This window comes from Eschrichtius robustus, chromosome 3, assembly GCF_028021215.1.
Source record: "Eschrichtius robustus isolate mEscRob2 chromosome 3, mEscRob2.pri, whole genome shotgun sequence".
Classification (NCBI taxonomy): domain Eukaryota; kingdom Metazoa; phylum Chordata; class Mammalia; order Artiodactyla; family Eschrichtiidae; genus Eschrichtius; species Eschrichtius robustus.
The window spans coordinates 127,104,408-127,122,478 of NC_090826.1; the positions used below are offsets into that span (position 1 = coordinate 127,104,408).

At 35.7% G+C, this 18,071-nt stretch overlaps 1 protein-coding gene across 3 annotated transcripts in view; it reads right to left on the bottom strand.

Annotated features, from left to right (window-relative positions):
* The window catches only part of NME7 (NME/NM23 family member 7), a 243,231-nt gene that overhangs the window by 127,959 nt on the left and 97,201 nt on the right, over positions 1–18,071 (bottom strand). For all 3 annotated transcript variants that reach the window (XM_068541210.1, XM_068541209.1, XM_068541212.1), the window contains 2 exons: positions 16,654–16,718; positions 13,716–13,784 (listed from right to left, as the gene is read on the bottom strand). In XM_068541210.1, the coding sequence (XP_068397311.1) occupies positions 13,716–13,784; positions 16,654–16,718 (134 nt within the window). The remainder of the gene's footprint in view (positions 1–13,715; positions 13,785–16,653; positions 16,719–18,071) is intronic.

Sequence of the window (18,071 nt, forward strand, 5' to 3'; positions counted from 1 at the left end):
AGAAAAGACAGTCCCTTTAACAAGTGGTGCTGGGAAAACTGGAAAGCTACATGTAAAGGAGTGAAATTAGAACATTTCCTCATACCATATACAAAAATATATTCAAAATGGACTAAAGGCCTAAATGTAAGACCTGAAACCAAAAATTTCTAGAAGAAAACATAGGCAGAACACTTTAACATAAATCGTAACAATATTTTTTTTGGATCTGTCTCCTATGGCAAAAGAAATAAAAGCAAAAATAAATATATGGGACCTATTACACTTAAAAGCTTTTATACAGCAAAGGAAACCACTGACAAAATGAAAGACAACCTACTGAATGGGAGAAAATATTTGCAAATGCTATGACCGATAAGGGGTTAATATCAAAAAAATAAATAAAAAGCTCATACAATTCAATATCAAAAAAACAAACAACTCGATTAAAGAACTGAATAGACATTTTTCCAAAGAAGACCTACAGATGGCCAACAGGCACATGAAAAGATGCTCAACACTGCTAATCATCAGAGAAATGCAAATCAAAACCACAATGAGATATCACCTCACACCTGCTAAAATGGCTATTATCAAAAAGTCTACAAACAACAAACACTGGTGAGGATGTGGAGAAAAGGGAACCCAAGTACACTCTCAGTGGGAATGTAAATTGGTGCAGCCACTATGGAAAACAGTATGGAAGTTCCTCAAAAAACTAAGAATAGAACTACCGTATGATCCAGCAATTCCACTGCTGGGTATATATCTGAAGAAAATGAAAACACTAATTCAAAAAGATACATGCATTCCAATAGCAGCATTATTTACAAGAGCCAAGATATGGAAGCAATCTAAGTATCCAACAACAGATGAATGGATAAGATGTGGTATATATACATACAATGGAATACTACCCAGTCATAAAAAAGAATGAAATTCTGCCATTGGCAACAATGTGCATGGACCTAGAGGCTTAGTAAAGTAAGTCACAGAAAGACAAATACTCTATATGTTATCATTTATATGTGGAATCTTAAAAATAAAACAAACACATGTATATAACAAAAGAGAAACAGACTCACAGATATAGAGAACAAACTAATGGTTACCAGTAGGGAGAGGGAAAGGAGTAGGGGCAAGATAGGGGTATGGAATTAAGAGATACAAACTGGCATGCATAAAATAAGCAACAAGGATATATTGTCAGGGAAATATAGCCATTATTTTTAATAACTTTAAATGGAATATAATCTATAAAAATATTGAATCACTGTGTTGTACACCTGAAACTAATATAATATTGTAAATCATTGATCTTTCAATTAAAAAAAAGACTTTTTCAGACAAACAGAATCTGAGAGAATTCACCACCACCAGCCATATATCATAGAAAATGTTAAAGGAAGTACTTCAGACAGAAGAAAAATAATGCCAGACAAAAATATGGATCTATACAAAACAATGGTAAACATGTGGGTAAATATAAAACATATTTCACAGCAACTAAAAAAGAAAAAAATGTAATTGATTATTTAAAGCAAAAATATTAAGAATGTATTGCAGAGTTTATAACATACATAGATGTAAAATGTATGACAACAGCACGCAGAATAGTAGAGAAGAAATGGAAGTATACTGTTTTAGGGTTCTTAACTCTATATGTGAAGTGGTTTAATGAAAAACATGGTCAAAGAAAAGTGCCTCTTACAGTGTCTGAAGCATTCAATGAATGGAATACTTCAGGCAGAAGTGAAAATACATATAAAGCCTGGAGGAAAAAGTTCATTTGGGGTACATGAAGATCAGTAAAGGAGCCATGATATCAGGATCTGAGTGAGACCACAGGAAAGCAGTTAAGAGATGAGGCCAGATCATGGACGACCATGTAAACCATTTTAATGACTTTTGAAGGTTTATGATACATAATGCCAAAGTAAAATAAAGGCAATTTGTTACAGAACAATATTTAAATATTAATCTGAACTCAGTCATCATGCCTACTAGAAATGCCAGAAGTTAAAAAAGGAGGGAGAGAACTTCAGAATTAATATGGTACACAGAACCCTACTCATTAGAATCCCTAGATGTATGCCCCTGAAGTCACTTTACTATTTCACAAAGGTCATATGAAATTGATTTTTATGGATAATTATGTTGAGTAGGATTTTCTGTCTAATGAAATTGAAGTACTGCCTACACATAAATGTCAAGAGCCAAGTTGTCAGTAGGGGTAGAAGAAGGCATGAGCACGTTATCCAAAAACAGAAGTGTAAATTTTGTCCACCTTTCTTTCACCTGTCTCTCTTTTCAGTATTAATAACAAATACCAGTAAAATGATAAACATAGAGGGCTGCACAAAATGCAAAGAAAAATGTTGAAAAAGGACTCCATCAATAGCTAAAAGTGTTCCTTAAAAAATGGACTTGAGAATTCTGTTAACAGATTAAGAGAATTAATTAATTAAAAGAATTAACAGAATTCTCAAGTCACCTAGGTTTTTACTTAAGCAAAACACTGTCAAACAAAAAAGGACTTGTTTCCTTCCTTAATAGCCCTTTGACTACCATCCTTAAGCAGTTTCCTTAAGTAGTTGCAGTGGGATGTCTGATTTAATATCTCTCCTCACCAGGACATAAGCTCCACGAATGCAGGTAGTGTGCTTTTTTTGTTCATTTCTGTCTCCCTGGTAGCCAACACATTGTACGGCCCACAGGAGATACTCAATACATGTGTGGCAAATAATGGGATCATGATAACTCTATAAAATAGGAATTATTACCTTTTTATGATTGCAAATGCTGAAACAGCAAATTTAACTGTAAATGATCAACACAGAATCTACTATAAAGATTCTCAGCTACAGTAATAATAATAGTAGTAATAATTAAAATAGCTAATATTTACTAAAGCAATAGTCTCAGTATGTGAGACTGCTTTGCATGATTTATTTCATTTAATCACAATAACTTCATAAAGTAATAGCGTTGTTTCTATTTTATATATGGGTAAACTAAGGCTTAAAGAAGGTAAATAACTTCCATGGTCACACAGATGGTGGGTGTGTTTGGGATTTGAACTTTGCATCTGACTCCATAGCCCAAAAAAAAAATTTTAGTTTGAAGCAAGTAACATGGGAAAACCTAGAACTAGAGTAGAATTATTAAAAAATATCTGGTACAACAGTGTCAGTGATGCTGTACTATTTCACACTACATACTGTACATTTCACACCCTTACATCTTTAAGTTCAAAACAATAAAATGGATGGAACCACTAATATGACCTTATATATCTTATCTCTTTTATAAGTAAGAATCTGAAGACAAAGAGGGTAAAGTGCTGTACTAAAAGTCAGAGTAAGAATCAGATCACCTGTTTTTGTTTCTTTAGACTATGTTGCCTCTTAAGATTATTTTTACATGACCTATTTTATAGAATTAAATAAATCTCATAAAATTAAGAGACATCCAGTATCAGCATTTAAAAACTTACCTCTTCCTTGAACTTAAAACTTGAGTCCTAAATATTAACTGTCATGAAAAATAAGAGACTCAAGAGGAAATACAACAATCACAATAGCAAGTGAGACCCAGGATTTGCTATCTGATTCTTGCTATCCCAAATTACCCAATGTAAGATATCACAATCATATGCATTTCTAGTAGATGAATACAGACCATCATACAACTTCCTTTGAATGAAATAGTCAGAATCATGAAATGGGAAAAGAACTTTAAAAGAATCAGAGACTATATACCATTCATAAGAATATTATTTACTTCAATAAAATATTACTGGGATAAAAACACTCTTTCCCTTTAGGGAAAATTTTCAAGGAAACAACATTTCTTAGCATAAATAAAATATTATATCATATAAATACAGTAACATCTCAAAGATACCTGGATATTGATATATTCTGGTTCATATATATAGTGCATTCTCCCATTAAGAGACTGCTACAAACCAATAATTTGAAATATTTGTTTTAAGCTGAATAAGCCATTTTCAGCTGAATAAAAATCATAACCATTACTAAAAATTACTCACAAGACTAATAATTACTCTGAAATAAGGTAGTTTTTCCCCTTCCAAACAGTCCCTCTGTTCCTTCTAAGTAGGTTCTTTTATTAATATTACAAGATTTAAATAGTAATTATAGAGAATATCTTACTGAGAAGATTAAACCGAAGAAAGTACATCAATATCAATCATTCTGGGCTGTCTTCACATTAAAGTATAATATTGCTATTGTCATTCAAATTCCTGATTTCTCAGGGGAAATGACAAATACACTCAGTGATGTTTTTATCTTTATCTCCAGAATCCCAAGATCAAAAAATTCTAAGGGTAAATGTATAGTATATAAAAATATTGCATGTATGATATTTTCAAAGCACAGTATAGCACAGAAATATAATGTTGTACACATGAAACATATAAAGTTATAAACCAGTTACCTCAATGAAAAATAAATGAAAGAAAAAGATGAGGTTTTTTTTTTTTAAAGTTTTTTACCAAAGGGAAATATGGCCTACCTCAGATATGTACATAAAACATTAGTGCCCTCAACTACTACTTGCTACCAAATTCAATACTATCTGATGTTGTATGAGAATGTAACTCAGGATCAAGGCTACTGTGAGATATGCCTCCATGAGTCTCTTCATCTTACATACAACAAAACTATAATATAATGTGCATTAATAAAGGTAGTTGCTTCTAACCATATTTTTATAAAAGTCAATCGAACACACAAAAGAAGGAAAATGTAAAAAAGGAAGATTTAAGAAATGGAAAACATCTGTCACAGGTTGAATAAATGATGCTAAGATAAGAACGGGGTGGGGACCTTCAAGATGGCGGAGGTGTAAGACATGGAGATCACTGTCCTCCCCCCAGATACAACAAAAAAAATCTCCATGTGGAACAACTCCTACAGAACAACTACTGAACGCTGGCAGAAGACCTCAGACTTCCCAAAAGGCAAGAAACTCCCCACGTACCTGGGTAGGGCAAAAGAAAAAGCAGAGACAAAAGAATAGGGATGGGACCTGCACCTTTGGGAGGGAGCTGTGAAGGAGGAAAAGTTTCCACACACTAGGAAGTCCCTTCACTGGTGGAGATAGGGGGTGGGCTGGGGGGAAGCTTCGGAGCCACAGAGGACAGCACAGCAACAGGGGTGCAGAGGGCCAAGTGGAGAGATTCCCACACAGAGGATCGGTGCCGACCAGCATTCAACAGCCTGAGAGGCTTGTCTGCTCACCTGCTGGGGCGGATGGGGGCTGGGGGCTGAGGCTCCAGCTTCAGAGGTCAGATCCCAGGGAGAGGACTGGGGTTGGCTGCGTGAACACAGCCTGAAGGGGGTTAGTGCACCACAGCTAGCAGAGAGGGTGTCCGGAAAAAAGTCTGGACCTGCTTAAGAGGCAAGAGACAAATGTTTCGGGTGCACAAGGAGAGGGGATTCAGAGCACTGCCTAAATGAGCTCCAGAGGAGGGCGCAAACCGCGGCTATCAGTGCAGACAGCAGAGACGGCTGACATGCTAAGGCTGCTCATGTAGCCACCAAGAAGCCTGTGTGCAAGCACAAGTCACTATCCACACCTCCCCTTCTGGGAGCCTGTGCAACCCACCACTGCCAGGATCCCGTGATCCAGGGATAACTTTCCTGGGAAAACACACGGTGCACCTCAGGCTGGTGCAATGTCACACCAGCCTCCTCTGCCGCAGGCTCGCCCTGCATTCCATACCCCTCCCTGCTCCTGGACTGAGTGAGCCAGAACCCCTTAATCAGCCACTCCTTTAACTCCATCCTGTCTGGGTGAAGAACAGATGCCAGAGGGCGACCTACACGCAGAGGCGGGACCAAATCCAAAGCTGAACCCCAGGAGCTGTGCGAACAAAGAAGAGAAAGGGAAATCTCTCCCAGCAGCCTCAAGAGCAATGGATTAAATCTCTGCAACCAACTTGATGTACCCTGCATCTGTGGAATACCTGAATAGACAATGAATCATCCCAAAACTGAGGCAGTAGACTTTGGGAATAACTGTAGACTTGGGGTTTGCTTTCTGCATCTAATTTGTTTCTGGTTTTATGTTTATCTTAGTTTAGTATTTAGAGCTTATTATCATTGGTAGATTTGTTTATTGATTTGGTTGCTCCCTTCCTTTTCTATATATTTTTTTTCTTTCTTTTTCCTTTCCTTATTCTCTTTTTCGGAGTGTGTATGTGTATGCTTCTTTGTGTGATTTTGTCTGTATAGGTTTGCTTCTACTATTTGTCTTAGGGTTCTGTCCGTTTTTTTCTCGTTCTTTTTTGTTTAAGTATAGTTTTTAGCGCTTGTTATCATTGGTGGATTAGTTTTGGTTTGGTTGCTCTCTTCTTTCTTTTGGTTTTTTTTATTACATTTTAATATTTGTATTTTAATAATTTATTTTATTTTATTTATTTAGTTTTTCTTTCTTTCTTTTTTTCTCTCCCTTTTCTTCTAAGCCATGTGATTGAGAGGGTCTTGTTGCTCCGGTCAGGTGTCAGGCCTGAGCCTCTGAGGTGTGAGGCCAACTTCAGGACGTTGGTCCCCCAGAGACCTCCCAGCCCCATGTAATATCAATCGGCGAGAGCTCTCCCAGAGATCTCTGTCTCAACGCTAAGACCCAGCTCCACTGAACAACCAGCTCCACTCAACGACCAGGATGCCCATGCCAAACAACTAGCAAGACAGAAACACAACCCCACACATTAGCAGATAGGCTGCCTAAAATCATAATGAGCTCACAGACACCCCAAAACACACCACCGGATGCGGTCCTGCCCATCAGAAAAACAAGATCCAGCCTCATCCACCAGAACACAAGCAGCAGTCCCCTCCACCAGGAAGCCTACACAACCCACTGAACCAACCTTAGCCACTGGGGGCAGACACCAAAAACAACAGGAAGTACAAACCTGCAGCCTGCGAAAAGGAGACCCCAAGTAAGGTAAGTTAAACAAAATGAGGAGACAGAGAAACACACAGCAGATGAAGGAGCAAGGTAAAAACCCACCAGACCAAACAAATGAAGACAAAATTGGCAGTCTACCAGAAAAAGAATTCAGAGTAATTATAGTTAAGATGATAAAAATCGTGGAAATAGAATGGAGAAAATACAAGAAATGTTAAACAAGGATCTAGAAGAAATAAACAGCAAACAATGATGAACGACGTAATAAGTGAAATTAAAAATTCTCTAGAAGGAATCGATAGAAGAAAAACTGAGGCAGAAAACAGATAAGTGACCTGGAAGATAAAATAGTGGAAATAACTACCACAGAGCAGAATAAAGAAAAAAGAATGAAAAGAATTGAGGACATTCTCAGAGACCTCTGGGACAACATTAAACGCCCCAAAATTCAAATTATTGGGGTTCCAGAATAAGAAGAGAAAAAGGACTGAGAAAATATTTGAAGAGATTATAGTTGAAAAATTCCCTAATATGGGAAAGGAAATAGTCAATCAAGTCCAGGAAGCACAGAGAGTCTCAAACAAGATAAATCCAAGGAGAAACATGCCAAGACACATATTATCAAGCTATCAAAAATTAAATACAAAGGAAAAATATTAAAAGCAGCAAGGGAAAAGCAACAAATAACATACAAGGAAATCCCCATAAGGTTAACAGCTGATCTTTCAGCAGAAACTCTGCAAGCCAGATGGGTGTGGCAGGACAGATTTAAAGTGATGAAAGGGACAAACCTACAACCAAGATTACTCTACCCAGGTGGGAGGGGATGCAACAGTGAGGAGATATGGGGATATATGTATATGTATGGCTGATTCACTTTGTTATATAGCAGAAACTAACACACCATTGTAAAGCAATTATACTCCAATAAAGATGTTAAAAAAAAAAAAAACATTACTCTACCCAGCAAGGACCACATTCAGATTCAATGGAGAAATCAAAACCTTTACAGACAAGCAAAAGCTAAGACAATTCAGCACCACCAAACCAGCTTTACAACAAATGCTAAAGGAACTTCTCTAGAAAGGAAACACAAGAGAAGGAAAACACCTACAATAACAAACCCAAAACAATTAAGAAAATGGTAATAGGAACATACATATCGATAATTACCTTAAATGTAAATGGATTAAATGCTCCAACCAAAAGACACAGACTGGCTGAATGGATACAAAAACAAGACCCGTATATAGGCTGTCTACAAGAGACCCACTTCAGACCTAGGGACACATACAGACTGAAAAGGAGCAGATGGAAAAAGATATTCCATGCAAACAGAATTCAAAAGAAAGCCTGAGTAGCAGTTCTCATATCAGACAAAATAGACTTTAAAATAAAGACTATTACAAGAGACAAAGAAGGACACTACATAATGATCAAGGGATCAATCCAAGAAGAAGATATAACAATTGTAACTATTTATGCACCCAACATAGGAGCACCTCAATACATAGGGCAAATGCTAACAGCCATAAAAGGGGAAATCAACAACAACAAAATAATAGTAGGGGACTTTGACACTCCACTTTCACCATGGACAGATCATTCAAGATGAAAATAAAAAAGGAAACACAAGCTTTAAAAGACACATTAAACAAGATGGACTTAATTGATATTTATAGAACATTCCATCCAAAAACAACAGAACACACTTTCTTCTCAAGTGCTCATGGAACATTCTCCAGGATAAACCATACCTTGGGTCACAAATCAAGCCTTGGTAAATTTAAGAAAATTGAAATCATATCAAGTATCTTTTCCAACCACAACGCTATGAGAGTAGGTATCAATTACAGGAAAAAATATGTAAAAAATACAAACAGATGGAGGCTAAACAATACACTATTAAATAACCAAGAGATCACTGAAGAAATCAAAGAGGAAATCAAAAAACACCTAGAAACAAATGACAATGAAAACACGATGACCCAAAACCTATGGGATGCACACAAGCAGTTCTAAGAGGGAAGTTTATAGCAGTACAAGCCTACCTCAAGGAAAAAGAAAAATCTCAAATAAACAACCTGACTTTACACCTTAAGCAATTAGAGAAAGAAGAACAAAAAACCCCCAAAGCTAGCAGAAGGAAAGAACTCAAAAAGATCAGACCAGAAATAAATGAAAGAGAAATGAAGGAAACGACAGCAAAGATCAATAAAACTTAAAGCTGGTTCTTTGAGAAGATAAACAAAATTGATAAACCATTAGCCAGACTCATCAAGAGAAAAAGGGAGAAGACTCAAATCAATAGAATTAGAAATGAAAAAGGAGAAGTAACCACTGACACTGCAGAAATACAAAGGATCATGAGAGATTAGTACAAGCAACTATATACCAATAAATTGGAAAACCTGGAAGAAATGGACAAATTCTCAGAAAAGCACAACCTTACAAGACTGAACCAAGAAGAAACAGAAAATACAAACAGACCAATCTCAAGCACTGAAATTGAAACTGTGATTAAAAATCTTCCAACAAACAAAAGCCCGGGACCAGATGGCTTCACTAGCAAATTCTAACATTTAGACAAGAGCTAACACCTATCCTTCTCAAACTCTTCCAAAAAATTGCAGAGGAAGGAACACTCCCAAACTCATTCTACGAGGCCACCATCACCCTGACACGAAAATCAGACAAAGATGTCACAAACAAAGAAAACTACAGGCCACTATCATTAATGAACACAGATGCAAAAATCCTCAACAAAATACTAGCAAACAGAATCCAACAGCACATTAAAAGGATCATACACCATGATCAAGTGGGGTTTATCCCAGGAATGCAAGGATTCTTCAATATATGCAAATCAACCAATGTGAAAAACTGTATTAATAAATTGAAGGAGAAAAACCATATGATCATCTCAATAGATGCAGAAAAAGCTTTTGACAAAATTCAACACCCATTTATGATAAAAACACTCCAGAAAGTAGGCATAGAGGGAACCTACCTCAACATACTAAAGGCCATATATGACAAACCCACAGCCAACATCGTTCTCAATGGTGAAAAACTGAAACCATTTCCACTAACATCAGGAACAACAAGGTTGACCACTCTCACCGCTATTATTCAACATCGTTTTGGAAGTGTTAGCCACAGCAATCAGAGAAGAAAAATAAGTAAAAGGAATCCAAATCGGAAATGAAGAAGTAAAACTGTTACTGCTTGCAGATGACATGATACTATACATAGAGAATCCTAAAGAGGCTACCAGAAAACTACTAGAGCTAATCAATGAATTTGGTGAAGTAGCAGGATACAAAATTAATGCACAGAAATCTCTTGCATTCCTATACACTAATGATGAAAATTCTGAAAGAGAAATAAGGAAACACTCCCATTTACCACTACAACAAAAAGAATAAAATACCTAGGAATAAACCTACATAAGGAGACAAAAGACCTGTATGCAGAAAACTATAAGACACTGATGAAAGAAATTAAAGATGATACAAACAGATGCAGAGATATACCATGTTCTTGGATTGGAAGAATCAACATTGTGAAAATGACTATACTACCCAGAGCAATCTACAGATTCAATGCAATCCCTATCAAATTACCAATGGCATTTTTCACAGAACTACAACAAAAAATTTCACAACTTGTATGGAAACACCAAAGACCCCGAATAGCCAAAGCAATCTTGAGAAAGAAAAGCAGAGCTGGAGGAATCAGGCTCCCTGACTTCAGACTATACTACAAAGCTACAGTAATCAAGACAGTATGGTACTGGCACAAAAACAGAAATATAGATCAATGGAACACGATAGAAAGCCCAGAGATAAACCCACACACATATGGTCACCTTATTTTCGATAAAGGAGGCAAGCATATACAATGGAGAAAAGACAGCCTCTTCAATAAGTGGTGCTGGGAAAACTGGACAGCTACATGTAAAAGAATGAAAGTAGAATACTCCCTAACACCATACACAAAAATAAACTGAAAATGGATTAAAGCCCTAAATGTAAGGCCAGATACTATAAAACTCTTAGAGGAAAACATAGGCAGAACACTCTTTGACATAAATCACAGCAAGATCCTTTTTGACCTACCCCCTAGAGAAATGGAAATAAAAGCAAAACTAAACAAATGGGACCTAATGATCCTTAAAAGCTTTTGCACAGCAAAGGATATCATAAACAAGACAAAAAGACAACCCTCAGAATGGGAGAAAATATCTACAAATGAAGCAACGACAAGGGATTAATCTCCAAAATTTACAAGCAGCTCATGCAGCTCAATATCAAAAAAACAAACAACCCATTCCAAAAATGGGCAGCAGATATACAGACTGCCGACAAACACATGAAAGGATGCTCAACATCACTGATCATTAGAGAAATGCAAATCAAAACTACAGTGAGGTATTACCTCACACCGGTCAGAATGGCCATCATCAAAAAATTTGCAAACAATAAATGCTGGAGAGGATGTGGAGAAAAGCGAACTCTTTTGCACTGTTGGTGGGAATGTAAATTGATACAGCCACTATGGAGAACAGTATCGTTCCTTAAAAAACTAAAAATAGAACTACCATATGACCCAGCAATCCCACTACTGGGCATATACCCTGGGAAAACCATAATTCAAAAAGAGTCATGTACCACAGTGTTCACTGCAGCTCTATTTACAATAGTCAGGACACGGAAGCAACCTAAGTGTCCATTGACAGATGAATGGATAAAGAAGATGTGGCACATATATGCAATGGAGTATTACTCAGCCATAAAAAGAAACGAAATTGAGTTATATGTAGTGAGGTAGATGGACCTAGAGACTGTCATACAGAGTGAACTAAGTCAGAAAGAGAAAAACAAATACCATATGCTAACACATATATATGGAATGTTAAAAAAAAAAAAAGTTTCTGAAGAACCTAGGGGCAGGACAGGAATAAAGACACAAACGTAGAGAATGGACTTGAGGACACGGGGAGGGGGAAGGGTAAGCTGGGACGAAGTGAGAAAGTGGCATGGACATATATACACTACCAAATGTAAAATAGATAGCTATTGGGAAGCAGCCGCATAGCACAGGGAGATCAGCTTGGTGCTTTGTGTCCACCTAGAGGGGTGGGATAGGGAGGGTGGCAGGGAGACGCAAGAGGGAGAGGATATGGGGATATATGTATACGTATAGCTGATTCACTTTGTTATACAGAAACTAACACACCATTGTAAAGCAATTATACTCCAATAGAGATGTTAAAAAAATAAAAATAATAGATAATAGCTAATTTCATAAGCCCTAAGAATTTGAGATGAGGGAATATATTTAATTAGAAAGCATACAAATAGTCATCAAAAATTGTAGCATAGTCAGACAGAAAAAGACGAACATCGTATGATATCAGTTATATGTGGAATCTGAAAAAATGATACAAATGAACTTATTTACAAAACAGAAACAGACTCACAAATTTAGAAAACACACTTATTGTTACCAAAAGGGAAACGTGGGGGGGAGAGATAAATTAGGAATTTGGGATTAACATATACACACACTACAATATATAAAATAGATAACCAACAAGGACTTATTGTATAGCTCGGGGAACTCTACTCAATATTCTGTAATAACCTAAATGGGAAAAGAATCTGGACAAGAATAGATATATGTATATGTATAACTGGATCACTTTGCTGTATACCTGAAACTGACACAACATTGTAAATCAACTATACTCCAATATAAAATGAAAATTTTAAAAATTTAAAAATAAATTAATAAAAAAGATAAGAATACATTTTAAAATTTCTTCCATTTAAGAAAAGAAAGAGCATAACTCTAAAATGAGGAAGCTAACAAGATTAAAGTTCGATAACCTATAGCAAAAGAACACTCTGGTTCCTCTAAAGAAGGGTGGATCACTACCAGTATGCTGAATGCAAAATATAATATCTCATTATTGGTCTTTACTGTGTAGGGCTAAATAAGACAAAGGCTCAGGTCATTTCTTGGACCAGCTCCTTTTTCCTTTTTTAAAGTAGGTTGAAAGGAAAGGGCATAGAGAAGTGAGGAGAGGGGAATCTAGTTTCATAGTCAGGAATAATGAACTTTATGCAAAAAAAAAAAAAAGCCAAAATTCTCTATAAAACAATGTGGGTGATGAGGCAGGCCACCAGCACAAATGTATCTAATTTGATAAAAGGGGAAGGAAACTAACTTTGATTAAATATCTATCACGTATTATTTTAAGAAACAACATTCAGTTTATCTGAATATAGTCTTGTTTTCGAGAACGAATTTCACTGCCCTCTAAACAACTCCCTTTAAGTCTTACCATTCCTTCCGTCTCCATCGCATTGTCAGATGATTCTATCTGCATTTGTATCATTAAGTAGACACTAACTACCGCTATGAAGTTACATTAAGAACTATTTGCTCTCAACTTTTTAAAGCATTTTGGACAGTCTTCCACCCTGAGAATTTTATAATGTTCACAGATAATATCAAAATGTGTCAATATCTCAGCAAAGTGTTTTTTCGATTCCTGTATATTTTTGTTTCATAAATGAAATAGCATCATATTTTTAAAACTGACCCAGTGGCTCTGAGGGATAAAAAATGCCTCAGTCACTGGTATGATCAGTTGGCAATTGGCAGAATCATGAAGACTTCAAGCAATACTTTCATGATTATAAATTATACTGAGATCTACAAGATTTGAGATACACAAGTTGTTTTCAGTACCAATGCTTTACATTTATTTCGATACTTACGTTATACTCAGACACGACTCCTTTATAAATTTCATAAAACTCTTCAACATTAACTCGATCCATGTTGAACTATATTTAAAAAAAACAAAACAAAACGTAAGCCAACCAACAAAATAGAATGAGCCACACTTAGCACTCAACATTTATGATCTCTTGGATATATTTCCTTTAAAATGTAAACCTTGAACAAATTAAACAGTCTTTGAAGAAAATGTGTTAAAGTTCAGCTCATCAATAACAAATTATTGTTTATCAAAAATAAAAAATTATTTATAACATTTGAGTACTTAAATATATCAAGCATTGTTCTAGGTCCTGTAGGTACATCATCTCATTTAATCGTAAAAACCATCCTACAAGGTAAGTAAAGTTAATAGCCCCCATTTACAGATGAGGTGAAGACTCAGAGGGGTTATGTAGCCTTCAGTACTTGGCATTCCATCTTAAGCAGTCTGATCCCACTGATAGTACTCTCAACCACTACACTCTACCTCGCTGAATAAAACCTCATTCCTGGTACAGAAACGACTTATGTATCTATACAATGTAATGTTGTTTATCGATAGATTAGTGCACAAATAAGAAGCACAGGGAGATCAGCTCGATGCTTTGTGACGACCTAGAGGGGTGGGATAGGGAGGGTGGGAGATAGGGGATATGGGGATATATGTATACATATAGCTGATTTGCCTTGTTGTACAGCAGAAACTAACACAACATTGTAAAGCAATTATACTCCAATAAAGATGTAAAAATAAATGAATAAATAAAAATAAATTTAAAAAATTTTTTTAAAAAGAAATACTACTAAAGAAAAGTTCTTCAAATTTTGTAGAGGGGGCTGGAAATAATACCCTTTTCCTCCCAAGCATTCAGAAAAATCCCTAGTCTGGCTCATCATAAAGCACTGACACCATTCATCTGGAAATCCTACTACTCTTCAAAAAGAATTGTCAGAATATGCTAATAAGGTAAACCTACAAAGAGTCATTCTTATCCAGGCTGGATTCAAACTTAGAAATAAAATTTCATTAAGTTCTACCATCTCAAGAACCAGAACATTAAATTTTTAAAAAATAGCCTCAGACTTCCCAATTTTGTTTTCCTCCCTACTTTGCTTCTTTATTGTTGCCAGGATTGAAGATCACTAAGAAGTTTCTGTCTACCCAGACAATAGTTCAAACTAGGAAGATTTATTTTCATAGGCAACGTAACTATTACAGGGAGGGAATTTTGTTTGATTTCAGTATATTATTTGATATTCATACAAATTGTTATATTACTAATACCATAAAATAACAGAAAATATAATTTATTAAATACTTAGTAACTTGTACTGGAAATTCTACAAAGTATTGTGTAGGGGTATTTCATTTATTCCATGAAATAATCCATTGAGGCAAATAATATTCTCATTGCCTAGCTGAGAAAACTGAAGATAAGAATACTTAAAATCTGGCCAAGTTCACATACCTAGAAAGCAGAAGACACATGATTCAGAAATAGAGCTTTCTGATTCCAAAAATCACGACACGATTGCCACTAAACTACCATGCCTCCCCCATAAGTTCAATTGATTCTTTTTTTTAAATTATTTTTTTTCACTGAGCACCTACTATGGAAATCACTATTCTAGGTTGTAGGCCTAGAGTTAGATCAATGATTAATTCTAAAATTTCCACAAGGATTACTACTTAAGGAGGCTTAGGTCCTATAACCCTGTGACTACATCACCAAGCTAATAATTTGAGAACGTTTTGGTTAACAATTTCATTATAGTCCTGGGTAAGATTCTTCAATTATTAACTTCCTCATCAGTCTCCAAGTTGTGCCTGATAACTCTGTAAACTAGCTGATATTTCTGACCTTTTCTCAGCTTATTATCATTCCCACCAATCCAGGATACAAAATAAGCAGAACCTCAGTTAGTGCCCTGACCTCTGATTTTGGGTGATCCTAAGACTTCATAGAAATCAAAAGCAGTTCCTTTTCAGAAAAAGAGCAAATAAATTATATTGGTAAGAAAATTCTTTCCAAAACTGGCATTTCACTGTCATTATAATGCAAACTTGCTGGCCTTCAAAAATTGTAAAATGTGAAGATAGACTAATTAAAGATGATTTTAAACCCTAGAACAACACTAAAAAAATTTTTAGAGGTATAAGTAATAAATCGATAGTGGAAATAAAATGGAATCATTAAAAAAAATCCCCATTAATGCAAGAAAAAGAGGAAAAAAGAAACAACAACAACAAAATTGTAAAATATAAATTATTTATGATTCTTATAATAATTTGTTCCCAATTTATTGTCAAATGCACTGATAAGTATAGCACAAAGATATAGAAGGACTCTATAGAAGTTCATATTGTTTCTTCAGTGAAGGGTTTCCTAGAAATGTGACAGCAGGGCAATTTTGAATGATTGTGGGCTCCGGAGATCCAGTGGTGTGACTGCCAAGAGAGGGGCTGAAATGTGCTAACTCCAAAGAAGATCCTGAGGCAAACTCCAGAAACCAGCAAAGGTCCTGGGAAAAATCTGAATTGATTCTCTTGTTAGTCACAAATCCAGACAACAGAAAATTCATTATAACTACTTAGCTTGATTCTATATTTTGTTTGGAGGAACTAAATGTATTGTTTCAGTCTGCATTTATTTTGCAACTAAAGTTCCAGGAATTATATAAACCTGCTTTATAAGTTTAAAACAGATGTACCATTAGAATATTAGTTCTCTTAGTGAGAGATTATATAGGTAAAATCAGTTCAAAAATATTTTTTTACTATAAGGTTATCAAGTTCAACAAATATATCTTTTTATTTTTAATGCACTGAGTTCACAAGTGCACAGAGAAAATTCAATGTAAAAAATTTTAAAGCATACTTCAATAAAAAAACACAGTTCCTCAGTAAGTTATGACTCATTGCAAACTACCTACCATCTGCATAGCTGAAATTTCAAAACCTGCATCTCGGATAGCCATCAGAATCTTTCCCAGCAGTCCTGAAAATACAGAACAAATGAGTGCAAAAAATATAAAATTTCTAAGGCATTTTAGTTTTAGAGAAACACAAATTTTCTATATCAAAGTACTTTGCTTACATTCTATAGGAAGGAATCACATATTTCTGAGGGAAACTAAACCCCTAATACTGTAATCCCATTTGATTCACTTAGTAAAGTGCTTCAGGAATACCAACAATGATCTTGAAGATTATGCAAAAAACATTTAAGTTACTATTGCCTGTAAGGACCCTGAGGGCTAGTGATGTAAAGAATATGAAAATCAAACAATTAAACTAATACTACAAAAAAAAAAAATGAAATGTTAAAGTACCAGATACAGAAGGAGTTCACAGGAGGAGTTCAAAGAAGGAGAAATATCAAATTATAACTGAAGAGGGGAACAGAAGCTTCAAGGGGATATGAGAGCATGAACTGGCCCTTAAAGGCTATAGGTAGATGGCATTATATAGGGACAGATGTATAAAAAGAGACAAGGCATAATTCTGGGAAAAATGTGAATATGTGTACACAATAGTAAGAAGTCAAAAAAGAAAAAAGATAAAAAAGGGAAAGAGATTTAATCCAAATTGATAAAGGCCTTAGATGTCAACATGAGGAATTTGGTCTTTATCCCACGAATAGCAACATTTATAATGGTGTTTGTAGACTCTGGAGGTCTAGAACTGATTTTTGAGATTCCATTAGTCTTCCATAAAAATCTTCTAAGTTTCTTTTTTTCAAGTGAACTAAAATTCTCTCTCATACACACACACACACACACACACACACACACACACACTCCATATTCTGGATCATCTTGATGCTCACCTAATCACCCCAAAAAACCAAGTAGTATCAGTGCCCGAATGTGCATTTTTATTTACTATCTTACTGCTGCCAAATAGCCTATTTTAATTGTAGCTGGCTGAGGGATGAAAAAAAAAAAAACGACAAGGACAGATCTATTTCTCAAATGATATGTTTGTACCAAGTGAAGACCAAATGATACCATAATATGCTGTAGAAACAAAGGTTTCTCAGAAGTTTCAAGAGTAGAATAGGCCCAGCGGTGCAGTGGTTAAGACTCCAAGCTCCCAATGCAGGGGGCCCGGGTTCAATCCCTGGTCAGGGAACTAGATCCCATGTGCATGCCGCAACTAAGAGTTCGCATGCCGCAACTAAGGAGCCCACCTGCCGCAACTAAGACCAGGTGCAACCAAATTAATTAATTAATTAATTATTTTAAAAAAAGAGTAGAATAGGCCCATGCCAAACTCAGAGCACTTAGTACCATATTCATGTTGAGCTTACTGATTAAGTTTCAGCAAACATCTTTTGTCACATTAATGT